This window comes from Dipodomys merriami, unplaced genomic scaffold (assembly GCF_024711535.1).
Source record: "Dipodomys merriami isolate MVZ:Mamm:240054 unplaced genomic scaffold, mDipMer1.0.p SCAF_13, whole genome shotgun sequence".
Classification (NCBI taxonomy): domain Eukaryota; kingdom Metazoa; phylum Chordata; class Mammalia; order Rodentia; family Heteromyidae; genus Dipodomys; species Dipodomys merriami.
In genome coordinates, this window is record NW_027202604.1 from 5,204,186 (window position 1) to 5,223,837 (window position 19,652).

The following is a 19,652-nucleotide window of genomic DNA, read 5'->3' on the forward strand; positions in this document are numbered from 1 at the left end:
AGAGGCACAGGGGAGCGAGCAGAAAGGAGCCCTTTACTGGTTAAGTGAGTGAAGCAACCAGGGCTTTCAGCAGGCAGGGACCGGGGCGAGCAGGACGCCCAGGCAGAGAGATTTGGGGAAGGGGGGACCCCTGGAGACACGTAAACTGCCTTTTCCCTCTCTCGACCGTCGGGAGCCTAGGTCTTAGGTTCTACTTTCTGAGCGAGGGACCAGAGAAAGAGCCGCCATTCGGCGAAGACGACAATGGGGGGGCGCCGACCCCTGGGCCGCGCTGGGGGCTGGGAGAAGGGGGTCGGGAGCCCGCCCCGCCCGGTCCCGGAGCCTCCCGCCCCCCCGAGCCAAGGGGCACACCCATTGGCCGGCCGGGATCCTCGCGCCGCGCCCATTGGCCGGCCTTAGTGAGGAGCATGCGGCCACCGTGGCGGGCGCGCAGTCGGAGAGCGGCGGGCTGGCGGACGGGCGGAGGGCCTGCGCGGGCAGCGCGCAGGGGGCATGGCGGGTGCGGGACTGCGGGCCGCCGCGCGGCGCTGGCTGCTGTGCGGAGGCCACGGCGGGCAGCGAGCCGCCTCGTCCTCACCCTCCTGCCCTGGCTGCGGCCCGCCGGGTCCCAGCGCCCACTGCCCCGGGGCTCCGCGCTCCGCTCCGGCGCCCACCGACGGCGCGGAGCCCAGCGCGCACCTATGGGCTCGTTACCAGGACATGCGGAGGCTGGTGCACGGTGGGTGAAGCCTGGAGCGGCCGAGCGCGGGTGGGGGGCGTCTCCCTAGCGGCGGCTGGCCGCCTCCGAGCCATCCTGGACGCCGCTTCGGTGGAAGCGCCCGGTGAGGTTCACCACGGTCCCGAAGCCAGAGGGCCGGGAGGCCTTTTGGAAAAGGCTCCAGAGGGGCGTCCAGAGCCTCCGCAGACGTTCTTGATGCCCGGGGAGGTTTGTGCTCGGACTTGATCTGCAGGATCTTGGAGCACACGTCGGTGTGTGCTGCCCCCCGCCGACTCCCGCGTCCTCTCTGCGGGGCAGCGGCGGAAACGCTCCAACCCCTTGTTCTCCGCCGGCCCTTGTTAGACTAGAAGTACTGTGGACAAAGCCGGCACCTAACGCTCGGCTACTAGGGGCCACTGAACCTAAGGGAACATCAGCGGGATTTTCAGGCCCTTCTTCATTTGTTTCTGAAGCTCGGGGTGCACGCTCAGCAAGGGTGGGAATGCATCCGAGGAACTGAGTCACCCACGTGATGGTGGACAGATGGGGCCCCAAGGGACTCCTGGGAGGGTGTAGGACTCATCTGTCCATTTGTCTAGGTAGGTCTAATGAGTCTGTCAGGCAGGGTAGTCTTCAGCAAGCCTTACTCTTCGTTCTCCACCGTCCTTAGGCATAAAACAATCTTGGATCCCCTGTCAGAGGGTTGCGGCCGTGACTCAGAACTAGGTCAAGAAGGGGTTGGGGAGCTCCTGCAGGAACCCCCAAGGGTGACGTGGCTTCTATTGTCTGGCAAGACAAAAGTGGCCCTGGCTAGAGATTACAACTGCCTGGACAGGGACTTCCACACGAGCTGTGTGGAAGCTCTGGGAGGCCAGAGCTCACCTCCTGAAAGCTGAAGACAGGGTCTCTGAGGAATGGCGATTCAGAAGCCCTTTGGGCCTGAATTAAATTTGTCTCCATGGAAGGACAGGCTAGACTGCTGTTTAAGAAGTTTGTTTTGTTTTTGGTGCTGATCCTGGGGCTTGAACTCAGGGCCTGGGTGCTGTCCCTGAGCTTCTTTTGGTTAAGGCTAGCACTGCACCACTTGAGCCACAGCATCACCTTTGGCTTGTGTTCTTAGTAGCTTATCAGAGATAAGAGTTTTATGGCCTTTCCTGACTGGCTGGCTTTGAACCTCCTGAGTAGCTAGGTGTATAGGCATGAGACACCAATGCCCAGCTTATTTAAGAAGTCTTTATGCTCCTGGAAAAAGTTGGAGGTGAGAGGATCTACTAGGCATTGTTCTCCAGGGCCTGCTTGTATCTTCAGATCCTTATAGACCCCATAAGTTCCTCTTGTGCAAGGTCATTTCCACCAACATGCCATGGTGAACAAGGTGAGCCTACTACTTGGGTCTAGGCCTCCATCTGGCTAGATTTTCTAGAGAGGTTTCTCACCATTGAAATGTATCTTGGCCAACACTTTGCCAGGGATGCCAGGCTCAGCCCAGCCCAGCTCCCCACCCTGAAAGCAATGCAGCAGAGCCGTCACTTCCCATCTTACCTGGCTTCAGTGAGGTTACTCTGGAAAGCCAGGCCGAAGGGAGAGTGATGAAGTCAGTGACCAGGGTGCCTATTGCCAGGTGATTGGAAGCTATTTCTTCCTCTGGGCCCTGAAGAAATAAATGACTACCACCCAGGAAAGATGAGGATTGAACAAGATGAGCCTACAAGACTCCCACAAGTGAGTCTCAGGGCTGCCAGGGACAACTTGGTCCCAGAACTTGGAGCCTTAGGCACATGAGAAGCTGAGGGGGAGGAATGTAGAGACTGAACAATACTAGGTTGGGCACATCCTTTCCTGGCCCTTCCCCACACTGTGGAAGGATGTAAGACCCTGCAGCCCCCAGAGGTATGGTTTGCTTAGTCCATAGACTGGGGGTTGAGGTGTGGCTGTAGGGGCCTGACTTCACCATCTTGCTTTGACCCTGGGAGGATTGTCTTTCCCTGGGAACATTTCTCAAGGGCAGAGGCAAGGCCTGGACTCAGCCAGAATTCTGTGCCAGGAAGGGGCTGCACGGCCAAGTAGATGCCGCCTACCCCAGTGTTTCTGGGCACTGCAGCAGGAATCATAGTTACAGTTTGTATCTATAAATACAGGGTCATATAGAGGGCAAGGTCTAGCTAAGTGGGCAACTAAAGTTTCAGGTTCTAGTGACACCCCAAGAGGGCACCTTAGAAGCAGCTCTCTAGACATCTGCAGTCAGCTATGTGCCCTGCACATCTGAGTGACGCACCCTGTCCACGGCCAGGGATCTGAAGAGCAGCTACTCTGCTGGCCTGCAGCCACCAGAGGAACCAGCCACACCTGTTCCCACACCCACACTCTGCACTTGACTCAAACTGAAGTGGTGAGGGGTGGAGCCCTGTGCTCCAAAGGGGCCTTGGAGGCAAATGCTCTGGGCACAGGCGCACGTAGGAGCATGAAGTATCTTTTCTGGAGTGCAGCAGCTGCCAGGCTTGCTGTGGGGCCAGGGACCTATGGTGTGGGTGAGAGCAATTCCCTGAAGGCTTGGACCCAAAGTCTAAGGTAGTATTCCTGGTGTCCAGTCCTACCTGCTTCCCTCCTGCAACCCCTGCTCCAGGAGTGACAGAGAGGCCAGGGACAAGGGAACTTTGGCTTTAGCTCACATAGGTCCAGATGCAGAGCAGGGATACCACACTGAAGAAGTTGTTACACGTTTTATTCTCCCCTTAGAGATGAAGAAACAGATCCAAGGGCTGAGGTGACATTCTTGAAGGCATCACCATGAGACAGACAGAGGGCCTAATTTGGCCTGCCTGACCCAAAGCCCATGCACTTTCAAATACATCCCTTCTCCAGCCACCTCCCTCATTGTATAAAGGGGGAAAATGAGGCAAAAAGCCTGGAACACCAGAGCCTACCTGGCCTGGTGCCCTGCTCAACCTCTCTGTCATGGGACGGAGGGCCCACTTCAGCTCCTTGAGCTCAACTAGAGTGGGGTGGTTGTGACCACATCCCCAGAAGAGAACAGCCCGATCCCAGAACCAGACATCACACGTCCCACCTGTCGTAATTAGCAATGTTCTCTAGCTAGAGCCAGGGAATGTCATTATGTGGGCTGGCAACCAACTGAAATCCGATTAAAGGGGCCTTATTCCCCAGGCTGTGGCAGGTGTTCAGAGTTGGTAGCCTGAGTGGCACAGGGGCTCCCCACTTGATCGGTGTTTTTTTCAGCCCAAGCCCCAGATCAGGGCAAGGCAGCAGTCATGGCCTCAGTCTCATGCTGCCTCTCACAGATACCCCTTGTGAGATGGGGGTGAGACCAGTGGGCAGATCAGAGAGACCGACAGCTGTGCTTCTGAACAGCTTTTGTTTTGCGCCAGTACTGGGGCTTGAACTCAGGGCCTGTGTGCTGTCCCTTAGATTTTTGGCTCAAGGCTCAAGGTACCACTTGAGCCATAGCTCCCTCCACTTTCCACTTTTTGGTGGTTAATCGGAGATATGAGTCTCACAGACTTTCCTGCCTGGGCTCACTTCAAACCAGGATCCTCAGATAGCCTCCTGAACAGCTAGGATTATATTATAGGCCACCAGCACTTGGCCTGAACACATTTTGAGCCACCTTCCTGAGGCCAGACTGAGGAGCTGACTGCCTAGCTAAGCAGTACTGCCCTTAGGGTTGCTACCCAACTGTGTGTCTGATAGGACTAATAGGTAACAGCCTGATGCTCCTACAGGTGATGGGGTAACACAGGCAGGGATAATAGCAAAACCATTAGGGGGAGCCCCAGGCATGGGCTCAGCCTAGTGCCATCTCTGCATGTGGCCCCTGCAAGTTCCTTCTCTCTGAGCACGTTTGGACCTCTGCAGCATGGAGCTGCAGGTGTTTCGTGAGGTTACATGACCGATCACTGGTGAAGCCTTATATCTCCTTCCTCTAGACCTTCTGCCCCCTGAGGTTTGCAGCCTCCTCAACCCAGCAGCCATCTATGCCAACAATGAGATCAGCCTGCGTGATGTAGAGGTCTATGGCTTCGATTATGACTACACGCTGGCCCAGTATGCAGATGCACTGCACCCTGAGATCTTCAGTGCCGCCCGGGACATCCTGATTGAGCACTACAAGGTGAGGCAGACCTAAGCCACAGACTGAGTTGTGGAGCTCCCAGACACCATGGCTGGTGACCAGGCTGATCCCCTGAAGTACCCTTCTCTGAAGCCTAGTCTGCTTTTGCCCAACAGTACCCAGAAGGGATTCGAAAGTATGAGTACAACCCCAGCTTTGCCATCCGTGGCCTCCACTATGACATTCAGAAGGTAGGTGGCTAGATGCTCACACTCTTCCCACTCCTTCTGGACACGTAACAGGGGCTACTTCCTTAGCCTCTCCTTCCTAGAGGAGGCTCTTCTCTCTATACCCCTTGGCCTCAACACTGTAGCTTCTTTCTTCTTTTTATGTACCTGGTCCCCTTGGTATCCTGCAGTGGCAGGTTTGTGTCAGGGCTAGGAGAGGTTGACAGGAGCTACCTCCTTAGCACTGGCCTCCCCTCCACCCCGGATCCCCCCAGAGCCTTCTGATGAAGATTGATGCCTTCCATTATGTACAACTGGGGACAGCCTACAGGTCAGGACTGCCTCTGCCCCACTCTCCCCTATGCCCCCACCCTGCACTCTTGCTTAGGCTGAGACTGATGGCATCTGTGCCACCACTCAGGGGCCTCCAGCCTGTGCCAGATGAAGAAGTGATCGACCTATATGGGGGCACCCAGCACATCCCACTGTACCAGATGAGTGGCTTCTATGGCAAGGTATCTCCTGCACCTGCTACAGTGGTGCTAGCTCCCCACGAGGTGGTGCTCACACCCCAGTGTCCAGCCATGGCCCACAGGCCATGCCCGCTGCTAATCCTAAGGCAGTTCTGAAGCCCTTGGTCTCCCCTGCTGGGAATAGTAGGGCCAGAGAGGTGGCTAAGCTATGTCTCCTTCCTAGGGCCCCTCCATCAAACAGTTCATGGACATCTTCTCACTGCCAGAGATGGCACTGCTGTCCTGTGTGGTGGACCACTTCTTGGACCATGGCCTGGAGTTTGACCAAACACACTTGTACAAGGATGTGACGGTGAGGATACTGGGCCTGCCCCTTAGATGGCAAGAAGAGGAAGTGCAGCTGTAACGGGCAGGCCCTCCTGGAGCCCGCTGTGCCTTCACTGTCCCCCTATATCCACTTCCCCCAGGATGCCATCCGAGATGTGCACGTGAAGGGCCTCATGTACCAGTGGATTGAGCGAGACATGGGTAAGGGTGGATGGTAGCCCGACCACAGCCTGCCGGGGGGAGGGGGGGTTGGTCCTCACAGACCCATCCTTTCCCTCAGAGAAGTATATCCTGAGAGGGGACGAAACATTCGCAGTGCTGAGCCGCCTGGTGGCCCATGGGAAACAACTATTCCTCATCACCAACAGTCCTTTCAGCTTTGTGTAAGTCCAGCCCCCCTGTGGGAGGAGTAGGGGTGGGTGGGGGTACACACAGCACCACCCTTAGACCTGCAGCCATTTCCCCCTCTACACAGGGACAAGGGGATGCGGCACATGGTTGGTCCTGACTGGCGCGAACTCTTCGATGTGGTCATTGTCCAGGCAGACAAGCCCAGCTTTTTCACTGACCGTCGCAAGTATGGGCCTGGCAGAGACTACAGGGTCAGGGAAGGAGGTGGAGGCCCTAACCCTGTGTGGGGGCTGAGGCTGATCTTTGCTCACCACTTTGTGTGCTTGGAATGAGCTCATCTCTTTGCTAGAATATGGCCCCCTTCAGTGGATGGGCTTTTTCAAGAGAGGAGGGAGGTACCTGGCCCTGAACCCCATCACAGACTGAAAATCAAGTCCTTTACCCTCCCCCAGGCCTTTCCGAAAACTGGATGAGAAAGGTTCTCTCCACTGGGACCGTATCACCCGCCTAGAAAAGGGCAAGATCTATCGGCAGGTGAGGAGTCTTGAGGAGGATCTCACCCTGATGAAGGAATATTGGGTGGACAGGAACTATCCACGTAACCATGATCCTAGCAACATCACACTGTGGGACTAAAGCCAGAGACCAGCAGGGCAGGGCAGGGCAATGTGGACAGTGAGCTTGGCTTCTGGGTCACAACTGGGTTTAAACTCCACTTAAAAACAGGGGGTCGGGGCTAGGAAGGTGGCTCAGTGGTAGAGCACTTGCCTTGCATGCTCGAGGCCCTGGGTTCAATTCCTCAGCACCACATAAGAAAAAAGCCGGAGCCAGGCGCGGGTGGCTCACGCCTGTAATCCTAGCTACTCAGGAGGCTGAGATCTGAGGATCTCGGTTCAAAGCCAGCCCGGGCAGGAGAGACCGTGAGACTCCTATCTCCAACAAACCACCAGAAAACCGGAAGTGGCACTGTAGCTCAAGTGGTAGAGCACTTGCCTTGAGCTGAAGAGCTGAGGGACAGTGCCCAGGCCCAGAGTTCAAGCCCCACAGCCGACCAAAAAAGAAAAAAGCCGGAAGTGGCACTGTGGCTCAAGTGGTAGAGTGCTAGCCTTGGGCTGAAGAGCTGAGGGACAGCGCCCAGGCCCAGAGTTCAGGCCCCACGACCGGACCCAAAAAAAAAAAAAACAAACAGGGGGTCTGGCTTAGATGCCACTGTGCCTTGCTTGCTTTCTCAGCGAGAGAATAAACAAAGTTGTAGTGTAAAGCCCTCAGAATGCCCTGCAATTGCCAAGCACCAGTTAACGGCACTGACAAGTTGGGACTGAGCACACACAGAAGCAGCCTGGTTAGGCCTCCTGAGGCTGGCCTTTAAGGAGGCGGCTCAGGAGAGCGCATTGGGGAGCCACCCCCACTTCCTGTCTGGCAAGAAAGTGAAGTGGGTAAGGCTGGGTGTTGAATAGCCATGAGAAGATGATGAAGGCATTTCACCCTGGCTGGAATGTGAAAATCTTAGCTGAGCTTCTTAGAGGCAGGCATACCAAAGGTCTTAAGGCTGGGGGAAGCCAACAGTTAACAGGGAAAACAATACTGGGTGCCCAGGCTTAGCTTGCAGTGTTCCCAACCCTTTATCTCCCGAGCTTCACCTATCTCTCTGCAGACAAGAGGGGCGGGGGTGAGGGGGAGGTACAGGTGCATTCATGGGAAGGTGACTATCTGAGTCTCCTTATGCTCCATGTCCTGAAGTTTCCTTATACTGTACGTTGGATCTGCTTGGGTCTGAGAACCTCATCGTAAGTTCCCTGTCTTTCTGCATCTTTCCAGTCTCTCTCAGTTGGGAGGCATGTCCTTCGCACCCTCCCACTCATACATGCTCTGCAGTGGGTCTGCCTATTCCCCTGGTTCCCATCTCCCCAAGGCTCTTGAGCAGACTTGCTTTGGCAACTGGCCTTTGGCTATGCCTTCTCCTGGGGTGTGGATGCCTGTACCTGGTGGCTGCTGCACTTCTAGTTTTGGCACCTCTAGGAAGGAGTTTCTCAGTTATGCTTGGTCTTGGCTGCTTCAAGCTTTTGAGCAAGAGAAGCACGTGGCCTGCCAGTGAATTCTGCTCTTGCTTTGCTGGGGCTGAGTCAGCCAACAAAGACTTCCAAGGCCCTTTGCTTTAGGGAGCGGGGCCTTCCTTGTGATCTGTTTCTCACAAACAAGAACGCAGCCTGGGGTGGGTGTGAGGCCATAGCGGGGACACCCCTGAGGGCAACGAGGCCACGGGAAAGGCCAGCCTACTTTCCCAGCATCCGGCTAGCCTTGGCTGCCTCTTGGGATTTAGCAGGGCTGAGGGAGGACAAGGCCTGCTTCCTGCAGCCCTAAAGTGCGTAGTTGGCTCAGCAATGTCCACGTCTACTGCAGGGAAACCTGTTTGACTTCCTGCGCCTGACAGAATGGCGAGGCCCACGCGTGCTCTACTTTGGTGACCACCTTTACAGTGACTTAGCGGTAGGTGAAGGGGTCAGGGCTACCGCAGGAAGGGGGTGAGGGCAGCCCTCCCAGTTAGCACTGAGGTCCATTCCAACACCACACCTGCCAGGATCTCATGCTGCGGCATGGCTGGCGCACAGGTGCCATCATCCCTGAGCTGGAGCGCGAGATCCGCATTATCAACACGGAGCAGTATATGCACTCGCTGACCTGGCAGCAGGCGCTAACGGGACTGCTAGAGCGCATGCAGGTGTGACGGGCTGAGGGTTGGGGGTGTCCAGTGGGGGAAGCCAGTGAGGCAGCCTCCTGCCATCACCTATTGTCTCCTCAGACCTATCAGGATGCAGAGTCTCGGCAGGTTCTAGCTGCGTGGATGAAGGAGCGGCAGGAGCTGAGGTGAGCGGGGAGACAGCCAGGCCCGAGTCCTGACCCAGCCCCTCCCGTGCCCGCCCCTCATACGGCCCCATGTTGCCTTCCCAGGTGTATCACCAAGGCTCTGTTCAACCCTCAATTTGGGAGCATATTCCGCACCTTCCACAACCCCACCTATTTCTCAAGGCGCCTGGTGCGCTTCTCGGACCTTTACATGGCCTCCCTCAGCTGCCTGCTCAACTACCGCGTGGACTTCACCTTCTACCCGCGCCGCACACCCCTACAGCATGAGGCACCCCTCTGGATGGACCAGCTCTGCACCGGCTGCATGAAGACACCCTTCCTGGGAGACATGGCACACATCCGCTGAGGGTACCTTTATTGTCTCGGACAAACCCCCAGTCCTTCCTACACCATCCACCTCGGGCAGCCATCCAGACAAGCAATAAAATGGTCTCCTTCATCCATGTGCCTCTGCTTCAGCTCTCAGCCCTCACTTGACTGCAAGGATCCTCTGGGTGTCAGGGAAGTCATCCTCCAGGAGTGAGTCCTAAGACATATAGGCCATCTTCAAACGGGAGCACCAGGTCCCAGGGCCCCTTTCCACACCCTAAACCCATACCACACTCACATCAAAGGGCTCACAAAAGGCATCATGGCTACCAAAGATGGGGTTGGGGACAGAGACCAGGGTTGGGCTGGTGGGCCCTTCTTGCCATGGAGAGAAGTCTTCATCAGCATCATCTTCTGCCTGGAAAAAAAAAAAAGCAGAGTGAGGGGCTGCAAGCAAGGTCAAAGCACCTCACATTCCATCGGCCCTCTAATCCAACCCTACCTGAAAGGCAGAGAAGCTAAAGCCTGTGGGCTTCCCTCGGGCGCGCAGGTAGAAGGCCCCAGCCACAAGCCCGAGCAGCGTTCCAGCAACTACCACTGCTCCCACCCCTGCTGCCACAGGCGGTGCCTCGGGTGCCAGTACTGCCTCCTACAAGTGAAGAAAGTGTCGAGGGCCTGGCCAAAGGTGGCTCTTCACAGCTCTGCCTTCCCCTTCCGTGGACTTACAGGCTGTAGGGGTGCCAAGAGGGGACTGGCCAAAACATGAATGATGCCATTGAAGGCCATGATGTCCCAAAAGATGACATGGCTGACCACAACTGCCCCAGGAGTCTGCAGGAAAACCAGAGTTAGACCCTGAAGGTGAGTGAGGGCTAAGCCAGCAGGGTAGGGACAGAGACCAGACTCACCGCAGGGGCCCAAGAACTGTTGTCAGAGCCCATGTCATTTATGAAGAGGCTGAGACCTGAGTGGGCAGGGAGCAAGATCCCTTGGCTGGCATTGGCACTCAGGAAGGTAGCATTGGACGCATGCAGCTCCAGGTCTGGACCAGTCAGCGTCTGGGCAGAGCAAGATCTATTGGGTTAAGCCACCTATAGAGAGCAAATTGGGGCTCTGCAGTGCCCACACCCCTGCTGTTACCATATTGTGCGCAAAGCCTTCATTGACAGGGACAAAGAGTGTCTTGTAGGTGAGCTCATCATTCAGGAAGTCCAAGAAATCAAGCCCTCGCTGGGTGGTGTTGGCATAGCCCAGCAACATCTGGGAGGGTGGGAACATAGGGCTGTGGCAAGTTTCCTTCCTGGGGATCCCAGTTACCTTCCCCTTATGCCTAAGGTGAGCCCCTGCACACCCCATAGAAGGTGGAGAAGTTGGCAGTAGCAGCCAGTACATCCAGCAGCTTCCCATTGCACACACTGATCCCATCGCCCACAAAGCCGACCTGACATCTGCAAGTCACATCTGTGGAAAAGGCAGATCAGTGGGTTGGTGGCAGGGGCAGAGCAGGAAGCTGGGCTTGGTGGAATGCACCCACCTTGCACACGGTAGCAGTAGGCATCCCAGTGCTCCGAGAGATTCTTACGTACACCCATGCTGACCACACCCACCCGACCATCACCACAGTCCGCCGCTGGGAAGACAACAGGGTGGGCAGCAGAAGCATTGGCCAGCCATCCCACGAGGCAGAGGTGGAAGCCCAGCTGTAGGGGTAGCGGGAGGAAATGCTGAGACCCAGGCTCAACTTCATAGATCCTGTTAGGTGTGGCTCCCGCTCCAGATCCCACACACCTGCTGGGCAGCAGAGAGCTGAGAGAGTGAGGCCAGGACAGCTCCCTGGGCCCCACAAGCCACCTCAGCCTCTGAGAAGGTCAGGCCATAGGGGCCGCTGCTGGCCTGAAGGTGGAAGACACCAGCCTTCTTTTCTGTAGAAGAGAGGATGCATGATCAGCCAGCTGGCACCCAGGGGTAAAACCAGGTTCTGGAGGTAGGCAGGGGAGCACACCCTGGAAATGTAGGTCAGTGCACACAGCATCTGCATGGCAGGGTGATGGATGGCCCAGACAGCGGTCTACGAGCGGCTCGGGCTCCTCCAGACATAACAGTCCATCGCCCACATAACCCGCGTGGCATTCGCAGCGCCGTGTGTTCTGGGGGAGAACAAGGAGTGTCCTACAAAAGCTAAGGGGTGCACCTGCGAGGCATCCCCAACCCGGCTCCTCCCCCTGCTTACCGGGCCAGTGTTCAGGCAATCTGCGTGCTCGCTGCATCCCCCGCGGTGGCCGTCCAGACACGGGTTGCGAGCCCGGCAACTCCAGCCATCACCCTCGTAGTCAGACAGGCAGACACAAGCCACTACTGTGCCTACTTGACTGCAATTGGCATGCTCACTGCAGCCACCGTGCCCGTGCTGGCATAGATCCACCACTGGGGGGGGGGGCGGGAGGGAGTGGCTGAAACAGGAAACTGAGCCTATTGGAGGCCCGCCCACCTGTACATGCACCCGCTTACCTGTGCACACACGGCCATCGCCTTCATAGCCCAGGCTGCACTCACAGCTGTTGTTCCCACGACACACAGCCTGGGGTGCACAGGGCGGGACACACACAGGCTGCAGCTCTGTGCCCCAGGGCCCATCCCACATGACCAGGTCAGTAGCTGTCCTTTGGACCTCTTCCTCCCACCCTCATGCAAGTGTGCAGCAGGAGCGCAAGCACAAGCTCCACTCACCCAGCTGTACTTCGCAGCGTGACCCAGTCCAGCCTTCATCACACCAGCAGGAGCCAGACCCCCCGAGCCCCTCGTCGCAGTGGCCGTGGGGGCCGCAGCGGCAGGCTGGGAAGAAGAATGGTCAGGAAGAGCAAGACTGGCCCACCAGCTATGGAAAACGGGACAGGGTGGGGAGAGCCTCACCTTGACACTGGGGGCCAAAGGCACCAGGAGCACAGAGTTCACAGGCTATCCCAGCAAAACCCGAATGGCACACACACTGTCCGCTGCCACTCATGCCATCCATGCACACGCCGTGGCTGCTACACGGGCTGCTGGGGCCACCAGGGCAAGCTGCAGGTTGAGTAGCAGAAGTAAGGTAGAACCAGGGGCTCATCAGGATACCCACACATGAAGCCCAGCCTGACCCTCTGTCAGCCAAGGCTCTTCAAAGAGTTCCAAGCACACAAGCCACCAAGCCAAGAGACCATCCAAAGCCTCCATCTTTCCTCTGTCTGCTCAGTGCCCAGCTTTCCCCATCCTGGAGCATGCCACTACCCTTTCTTGGGGACTGGCTGAAACCTTGCCTTGGCTATTTCGGGGGCTAGCGGCACCAGTCAGCAGTGCCTGCAACCTCAGGATGCTCACCTTGGCACTCACTGCCATAGTGACCAGGGCAGCATCTGGGCCTCCAGACGGTGGTGACACAATTGCGGTAGCAGCCCCTGCTCAGGCGTTGGGTCTGTCCCCAGGGGCTGGGCCGCACCCAGGCGCTACGAAGTGCCAAGGAGCTCAGCAATGGGGTTGTCCAGAACTTGGAGTAGTGGCGCCAGCACGCCTCAGGGGTGCCCTGGGCCAAGAGGAGACAGACCACAGTCAATCCCAGTTTGCTTTTGTCCCTAGCCAATCCCCACCTCAGCTCCAAACTCCCTACCTGCTCCCATGAGCCCTCGGGACAGGGTAGCTCCAGCCCACAGATACTGCAAGTGCCCTGGAAGGGATGGAGGCCAACATGTATAAAGTCAGATGAATAGACAGGACAGATAGGCTTGGGCCCTGCCCATCCACTTTTGGCCAGTGTCCTTCCCTCACCATTTGCAACGACTGGGTCACAAAGTGATCACATCGGGAACCAAGGCCAGGTGGCTCTAGCAGCTGGTCAATACCATAGGCCAGACCACCTTCAAAGGGCAAGTGCCGCTGAACAATGTGAGCATCGTCCTCACCCACCATGAGCTCACCCTGTAGAGGAAATGATTGGAGGATGTAGGTATCCTAGGTACTACAGCCCCACACTGCCCTTCCTGCTTCCCTCCTACCCAGACTCACTGGCCGGGCACGGCTGCAGGAGAAGGAGATGGGAGTCCCATGCATTGTTCGGAGTGGGCCCAGGTTGGGCAGATCAGATGCCAAGGCCTGAACAAATGGAGCCATGATAGGAGCTGGGCAGGCAGGGTAAGCTGGAGACAATGGGGACCAGTAACTGGCCACGTACCCACCTCAACATTGCGGATTATGTGGCCCCGCAGAATGGCTGCCAGCTTGTCACGGTGGTCCTCGTGGTACAGCCAGGCCTGCCGATCAGGAGGCAGGGCTTGCAGGGCGGCATCTGTGGGCCACAGCATTGTCAGGGGCCTGTGGGACACATCTCGAAGCATTGGCAGGAGGCCAGCCACCTGGTGTGATGGAGCACAGGTGTAGCAGTGAGAGATTTGGAGGGGAGACACAGAGACCAGGAAAGGGCTCCAGAGACCCAAACAGCCTTCCTTGTAGCCACATTCATCTCCAGCAGACAGTAGTCCCCTTCATCTATGGGAAATACATCCCAAGACCCCCAATGGATGCCTGAAACCATGAACAGTACTAAAACTGATAAATTGACCTTTTTTTTCTATACCTATGATAAAGTTTAATTTATAGACTTGTAATAGTAATCTTATAAGATTACTATTGTTAATCTCTTACATAGGACAATTACTCTTAAACAATAGAACAATTACAATAATACATTGTAATAAGGGTTGTTTAATGTAACTGCTCTAAACAACTAACATTTTAACAAAAGGAATAGCAGGAAGCTGAAACATACTTTGTCAAGTCAAGGAGCAGAAGGCAGAAAACTGAAAGGAGGAAGGGTGGGCAATACAATCATTATAGTCAATGTACATGTGAAAACGGAACCATGTAACTTGAAGGTCTGGGTATGATTGGGACAGATGGAAGATAATGATATAAAGGATGTATTGATCAAAGTGTATTGTATTTATAAACTGATTTGTTGCGTTGCAACCTCTTTGTGCAACTACTTAAAGATTTTTAAAGCTGGGTACTGGTTGCTCACACTGTAATCCTAGCTTCTCAGGAGGCTGAGATCTGAGGATCACAGTTCAAAGACAGCCCAGGCAGGAAAGTCTGTGAGACTTGTCTCCAATCAACCACCAGAAACTGGAAGTGGTGCTGTGGCTCAAAGTGGTAGAGCACTAGCCTTGAGCAAAAGAGCTCGGGGACAGTTGTTTAAAACTTGTAAGTTATTTCTAGGATTTTTTCCATTTAATATTTTCAGGCTACAGAAAGTAAAACCAGGGGGAAGGGGAAGCATGGTACACAGGCATGTTGGCAGGGAAAGTTGCACATAAACACTTGTACCACTGTGCACACTGGACAAGTGTGCAAGCTCACACAAGCACATGTGTCCACATTGGAAGCTCATGCACACAGACATGACCTGTGTTCAAGGCCCTCCACATAGGCAATTCATTCATGGATTCATTCATGCATGCCTGCACACACTTAAAGGCCCATCCATGTGGGAACAGTACCGTCACAAGGCGGCTGAAGATCTTGTATCCGAAGCTCTCAGCAGCCACAGTGACATTTCTCTGGGGAAAAGCACTCATGAACAACCAGGTAAGGCAGGGAGGGAGGAGCCCAGGCCCAGGTCCAGGCCCAGTCATACCCGAGGGGTTGGGGTAGCATCAGCCTCCCAGTGTAGCACATCTGGTGGCAACAGGACACGGTCAATGAAGTGCAAGACACCGTTCACTGCCTCATGGTCGCTGCTCACCACCCGTGCAAAGTCATTGAGGTATATGCTGCCCTGGGGAGGGAGGCATGAAGCTGATTGGTGGGGTGCTCAAGAGCTGTGGGTGGGGCTTGGGATAGGGGTGGAGTCAAAGCACAAGGTAGAATTTGGATGTGTCTCACAGAAGTAAGCGCAAGGAACAAGGTTTGGCTGGGGGTTTCAAGAGCAAGAGACTGGTGCCAACTTGGCTCTGGAGTCCTGGAGCTGGAGGCTCAAATTATGAGCAAGATCTAGACCAGACTCATCTCCCTTGCATTGCAGTACATGTACACACACACACACACACACACACACACACACACACACACACACACACACACACACACACACACACACACACACACACACACACACCACTGTGCCTTAAAGGAGTGGAAGCAAGGCAGGGTAAACCTTGAGTGGGACTGGGGGGTGCACTCCACAGGGGTACAGACCAGCAGTGGGGGGAGGGGAGGTTTGGCTCACCTCCCTCTCACTGAACCGTAGTGTGTGCCCAGAGAGTGCTGTGGCATATCCCTGGTCCAGGAGCTCCTGGCTACTCAGCTGCCGGCAGCCAACCACATGGTAGCGAAACACAAGCTGGCGATGTGCTCGAATCTGAGCCAGATCATCCTAGAGTAGTCATGAGGGGAATAAGGATCCCTGATCGCTGCTTCTATCCTGCAGTGTCCACCACCAGAGGGCTCTCCCTTCTCCAACGGTGTACCTTTGACAGATTGGTCATTAGATCTGCATGTGGCACGAAGATTGTAAAAGGCCCATCACCCTTGAGATCTTTGTATTCCTGGAGTAAGAGAAACAGCTTGAGTGCCAGAGGGATGACTTAGGGCTTCAGCTGATCTCCTAGGGAAGACTTGAACTCTGAGAGGTCAGACTAGCTAACCCTCTGACCAGATGGAAACACTGAGGACCAGAGACAGATTGGGTCACGGAGGAGCTGGCTGGCTACTCACCAGGAGGTGGAGGCTGAAGAATAAGGCCTGCTTGTCTCGTAGGAGCTCCTAGGGGAGCAAGGATCAGCTTAGATTTTGGGTGGCTCCTATTCAGGGGCTGGTGCCTATTCTAGCCACCTGTAGCCCAAGGTCTGGCTAAGGTAGAGATGAGGAAAGGAAAGCTGGGGGGCAGGGGTGTGAGCTAGCAGGATTGGTTCCTTGTGTCATAGCTAAGGTCAGGACCAGGAGGAATAGAGGTGAAGGTCAAAGCCAAGGCAAGAATCAGGATTGAACCTAGGATCTTAGGCAAGCTCCCAAGGGCATGACCAGGATCAGGGTCAGGGGGAAGACCAGGGCCTCGTTACCAGACCAACTCGGGCACGGCAGGTGAGTCCATCTCCCACAGTGTGGGCTGTGTCACAAGTGCACGTCCTCTGGCCATCCCCTGAGCTTTTGCACACAGCGTAAGGGCTGCAGCCCCCATTGTTCTGAGGCAGGGACCAAAGAGGGAAATGTCAGTGGTGTCCAGCCCTCTTGCCCTGGGGAAGAAGCCACAAAGCTTTCTGCCCAGCCTCCAAAGCCATAGATCTAACCCACTAGCGAGACTTGTGCTTGACAGGAGGAAGGCCTACTATATGAAGCCCTTGGGGATCCTGTGGGGTATGTGGAGGGTTTTCTGCTCTCCTCTCCCTGAGAGATGTGTTGGCTGACCTGGGAACAGGGGTCCAGAAGTTCACAGGCCTGGATGCCATCTCCGCTGTAGCCCTCCCGGCAACTGCAGGAGACCTGTCCCAAAATCAGGTGTGCCAAGAGCTGCTAAGGTCCTGGATTGAAGGGTCAATCCCCCACTCCAGACCTGGGAGGCCCCAACCCTATGGAGAACAACATAGCCCCTGTGTCCAGCCCTGTCCTGCTGACCTGCTGGGGGCCTGTGGGGATGCATTCGGCATGAACGTGACAGCCCCCGTGATGGACAAGGCAGCTGTTTGTTTCTGGAGGAAGAGACACTGGGATGAGGAGAGGCCCTTGGTGTCCCCTCCACTCATTGGTCAATCTACCCTCAGTGTCCATCCCCTCCCCTCTCTGGGCTCCAGTTCCTACAAGTATACCCTTCAACCTCTCCTTGTCTGCATCACACCACTGAAAACGGACTCTTTCGCCTCAACATGCATCCATGTTCGGGGACCCAGCCTCACCCTGGCACAGCTCCCCATCTCCTGAGTAGCCATCCTGGCAAGTGCATATCCGCTGTCCTGGGGCCACCTTGGTGCAGTTGGCGTGGGGGGAGCAGCCCCCATGGTCATGGGCACAGGGGTCCACCTCTAGGATTAGATGGTCCCAGAAGGTAGTGAGGAACAGTGGGGCAGAGGAGGACCAAGAAGAAGGCAAGAGAGAAAGGCAGATGCCAGAGAAAGGAGTAACACCCAACCCAGAAGGGACAGTGAAGGGGAACTTTTGGGGACAGCCACCCCCAATATTTCAGAGTGAAGACCGTGGCCTCCCTATAGAGGGACCTGAACAGTAGCTGCCATTTCCTGTGTATCCTGCCGCACAGACACAGACCACAGCTCCATCTGACACCTGTACGCAGCTGGGGGGGAAATGGCGGCAGTTCAGCCTGAGCCCAGCTTGCTCTGTGCCCAGTCCCTCCCCTTCTCCCCCGCTAAGCCTACCTGCCTCAGGTTGGGCTCACTTACTTGGCATTGGAGTCACACGTCTTAGGACACTGAGGGGCAGTGATTTCTGGGGGTGGGAGGAAGAAGGTTCTGGTCATATGACCAGAAGCTGATTCTCCCATCATTCCTTACCGCCCCACTTCTGAGGATCCACTCACTCTGGTCACAGCGAAGACCCTGCCAGCCCACGTTACAGACACAGCTTCCGTCCCCTCGCAGCCCCTCCTGGCACAGCCCATGGACACAGTCACACACTGGGAATGGAACAAGGGAAGACAGGACTTATTCAGTGCCTCCCTCCGAGCCCTGCCCAAGATGCCCAGCCTGCTCTTGTCCAAGATGCCACCATTCTGCCCCTGCCAGGCCTCACCTCCAGCACAGGTGGGCCCATAGCGGCCCAGCTCACACATCTCGCAAGCTGTTCCGTGGAAGCCCTCCTGGCAGCGGCATTCCCCACTGCCTAGCAGCCTGTCCTGGCACTGCCCATGGCCGGAGCACACGCCCCCCAGGCCTCCAGGGCATGGCTCACACAGCATGCCAAAGAAGCCAGGGCAGCAATCAGGTACCTGTGGAGGCAGGGGAATGGGATGGAGGAGGGAGAGGGAGGAAGGGGGAAAGGGGAGCGGGATCTGGCTCAGGCCAGTACACTGCCAGAGGCAAGGAAGTGGTAAGGAGGAGCTCAGGTCCCCAGAGCCAGAGAACAAAACAACTTGGAATCAGAGGGGCATGGAGAATGCTTCCACATCCTTCCCCTAGCAGTAGTAGGGAAACGAAGAGGGGTGGGCACAGATGGATCCCCCTCTGAGGAGCAGAGCCAGGCCCCGAAACTTGGTGATGGATGTCTCCAGCTCTGGGGGAGTTCTTTTTCCCCTTTCCCGTCCTCACTCCTCAAGGGGGGGGATCATAGGCAAGATGGCCCTTGTATTTGGCATGTATCTCCCCTTTTCTTCCTCAGGCCACTCACTTTGCTGGCCTTGCCTGAGACCCAGCCCTCCTTTGCTCTTCAAATTGATCCAGTATCCCTTTATCCCCTCATCCCTCTACCCCCATCCCTCACTCCACTTTGTCCTGCCACCTCTGGGTGGGGGCATCTCAGAGCAAACCTGGATCTTCTTGGCACAGGTATAAGAACATCCCCGGGAGAAGGAGAAGCCAGATCTGTAGACACAGCTCTTCCTGGGGGTGTCCTGGAAACAATGACAGGCAGGAGGAGTAAGCTTAGACACAGTCCAGGCCAGTGATGAGGGAGACAGACAAATGGACTGCAAGGATCAGAATGGATGAGAGAGACAGGCATGAGCAGGAGAGATGGATTTCATGAGGCATGGTGACAGGACCAGGCCTCAGCCCGGACCAGAGAGTAGCTAGCTGCCTGTGTCAGTAGAGTTCTGCACGCAGGGCTGCACCTGGGGATGGGAGGCAGCGAAGCAGAGATAGAGCTGTGCCAAGCCCAGCCTCACCTGCAGCTGGAAGCCTTGGGTGCAACGGAATTTCCGGGTGCAGTTTATGCATTTCTCCTGGAAAGCAGGATGTCAGGTGGTCCAGGAATAGGAGCCTCAATCCCCTACCCTTCCTCCTGGCAGGCTGACCAAGGCTCCTCCCTACCAGGCAGGCCAACCAGCCACTCACCCTCAGAGCCTCTGCATGGCTGTGTAGACAGCGGCTTGAGCCCACTGTCAGGATCCCCGACAGGCCGAACAATGACTGGCCAGGGGCCTCCAGCAAGGGGCCTTCCATTGGCACATGGTTCACCTCAGGCTGGGAAGTACGACAACAAAATGGAGCCATCTACCCCTCCATCACCCTCACTCTGGTGCGTAGGAGTACTCCAACTTGGGACATCTCTCCCTTGTTGCTCTTTAAGCTACCCCATGAGGCTGGCATTATCCAAGGCCTAGCCTCACCTTTGCCCTTGAAATTTAGGGCACACTCCAGTGC

General features: G+C 56.1%; 2 protein-coding genes across 3 annotated transcripts in view; one reads left to right on the forward strand and one right to left on the reverse strand.

Moving 5' to 3' along the window:
- The first annotated feature begins 431 nt into the window (after nucleotides 1-431).
- On the forward strand, nucleotides 432-9,450 carry Nt5dc2 (5'-nucleotidase domain containing 2). Of its 2 annotated transcripts, XM_070018592.1 has the most exons (14): nucleotides 432-718; nucleotides 4,642-4,826; nucleotides 4,943-5,017; nucleotides 5,269-5,324; nucleotides 5,415-5,508; nucleotides 5,690-5,818; nucleotides 5,934-5,994; nucleotides 6,074-6,176; nucleotides 6,269-6,370; nucleotides 6,597-6,678; nucleotides 8,545-8,631; nucleotides 8,723-8,863; nucleotides 8,945-9,009; nucleotides 9,094-9,450. In XM_070018592.1, exons 1-14 carry the CDS (start codon nucleotides 493-495, stop codon nucleotides 9,353-9,355), a joined length of 1,668 nt encoding a protein of 555 aa, XP_069874693.1. In that variant the 5' UTR covers nucleotides 432-492; the 3' UTR covers nucleotides 9,356-9,450. The 2 variants fall into 2 exon arrangements, with proteins under 2 accessions (XP_069874693.1, XP_069874694.1); XM_070018593.1 differs by lacking the exons at nucleotides 5,269-5,324; nucleotides 5,415-5,508 and having other exon boundaries at nucleotides 472-718.
- Stab1 (stabilin 1) overlaps nucleotides 9,348-19,652 on the reverse strand; it is a 31,561-nt gene continuing 21,256 nt past the window's right edge. The window contains exons 35-69 of the mRNA XM_070018591.1: nucleotides 19,344-19,472; nucleotides 19,175-19,231; nucleotides 18,818-18,901; nucleotides 18,085-18,280; nucleotides 17,873-17,968; nucleotides 17,736-17,781; nucleotides 17,553-17,629; nucleotides 17,235-17,360; nucleotides 16,957-17,030; nucleotides 16,750-16,824; nucleotides 16,404-16,526; nucleotides 16,060-16,107; nucleotides 15,813-15,890; nucleotides 15,572-15,718; nucleotides 14,981-15,121; nucleotides 14,844-14,903; nucleotides 13,524-13,700; nucleotides 13,354-13,440; nucleotides 13,117-13,266; nucleotides 12,959-13,015; nucleotides 12,673-12,874; nucleotides 12,229-12,378; nucleotides 12,046-12,150; nucleotides 11,827-11,934; nucleotides 11,549-11,742; nucleotides 11,321-11,465; nucleotides 11,107-11,240; nucleotides 10,853-11,018; nucleotides 10,670-10,779; nucleotides 10,459-10,578; nucleotides 10,227-10,376; nucleotides 10,045-10,149; nucleotides 9,821-9,967; nucleotides 9,617-9,736; nucleotides 9,348-9,535 (exon numbers count right to left, since the gene is read on the reverse strand). Coding sequence (XP_069874692.1) covers nucleotides 9,479-9,535; nucleotides 9,617-9,736; nucleotides 9,821-9,967; nucleotides 10,045-10,149; nucleotides 10,227-10,376; nucleotides 10,459-10,578; nucleotides 10,670-10,779; nucleotides 10,853-11,018; nucleotides 11,107-11,240; nucleotides 11,321-11,465; nucleotides 11,549-11,742; nucleotides 11,827-11,934; nucleotides 12,046-12,150; nucleotides 12,229-12,378; nucleotides 12,673-12,874; nucleotides 12,959-13,015; nucleotides 13,117-13,266; nucleotides 13,354-13,440; nucleotides 13,524-13,700; nucleotides 14,844-14,903; nucleotides 14,981-15,121; nucleotides 15,572-15,718; nucleotides 15,813-15,890; nucleotides 16,060-16,107; nucleotides 16,404-16,526; nucleotides 16,750-16,824; nucleotides 16,957-17,030; nucleotides 17,235-17,360; nucleotides 17,553-17,629; nucleotides 17,736-17,781; nucleotides 17,873-17,968; nucleotides 18,085-18,280; nucleotides 18,818-18,901; nucleotides 19,175-19,231; nucleotides 19,344-19,472 — 4,041 coding nt within the window. The 3' untranslated portion in view covers nucleotides 9,348-9,478. The remainder of the gene's footprint in view (nucleotides 9,536-9,616; nucleotides 9,737-9,820; nucleotides 9,968-10,044; nucleotides 10,150-10,226; nucleotides 10,377-10,458; nucleotides 10,579-10,669; nucleotides 10,780-10,852; nucleotides 11,019-11,106; nucleotides 11,241-11,320; nucleotides 11,466-11,548; nucleotides 11,743-11,826; nucleotides 11,935-12,045; nucleotides 12,151-12,228; nucleotides 12,379-12,672; nucleotides 12,875-12,958; nucleotides 13,016-13,116; nucleotides 13,267-13,353; nucleotides 13,441-13,523; nucleotides 13,701-14,843; nucleotides 14,904-14,980; nucleotides 15,122-15,571; nucleotides 15,719-15,812; nucleotides 15,891-16,059; nucleotides 16,108-16,403; nucleotides 16,527-16,749; nucleotides 16,825-16,956; nucleotides 17,031-17,234; nucleotides 17,361-17,552; nucleotides 17,630-17,735; nucleotides 17,782-17,872; nucleotides 17,969-18,084; nucleotides 18,281-18,817; nucleotides 18,902-19,174; nucleotides 19,232-19,343; nucleotides 19,473-19,652) is intronic.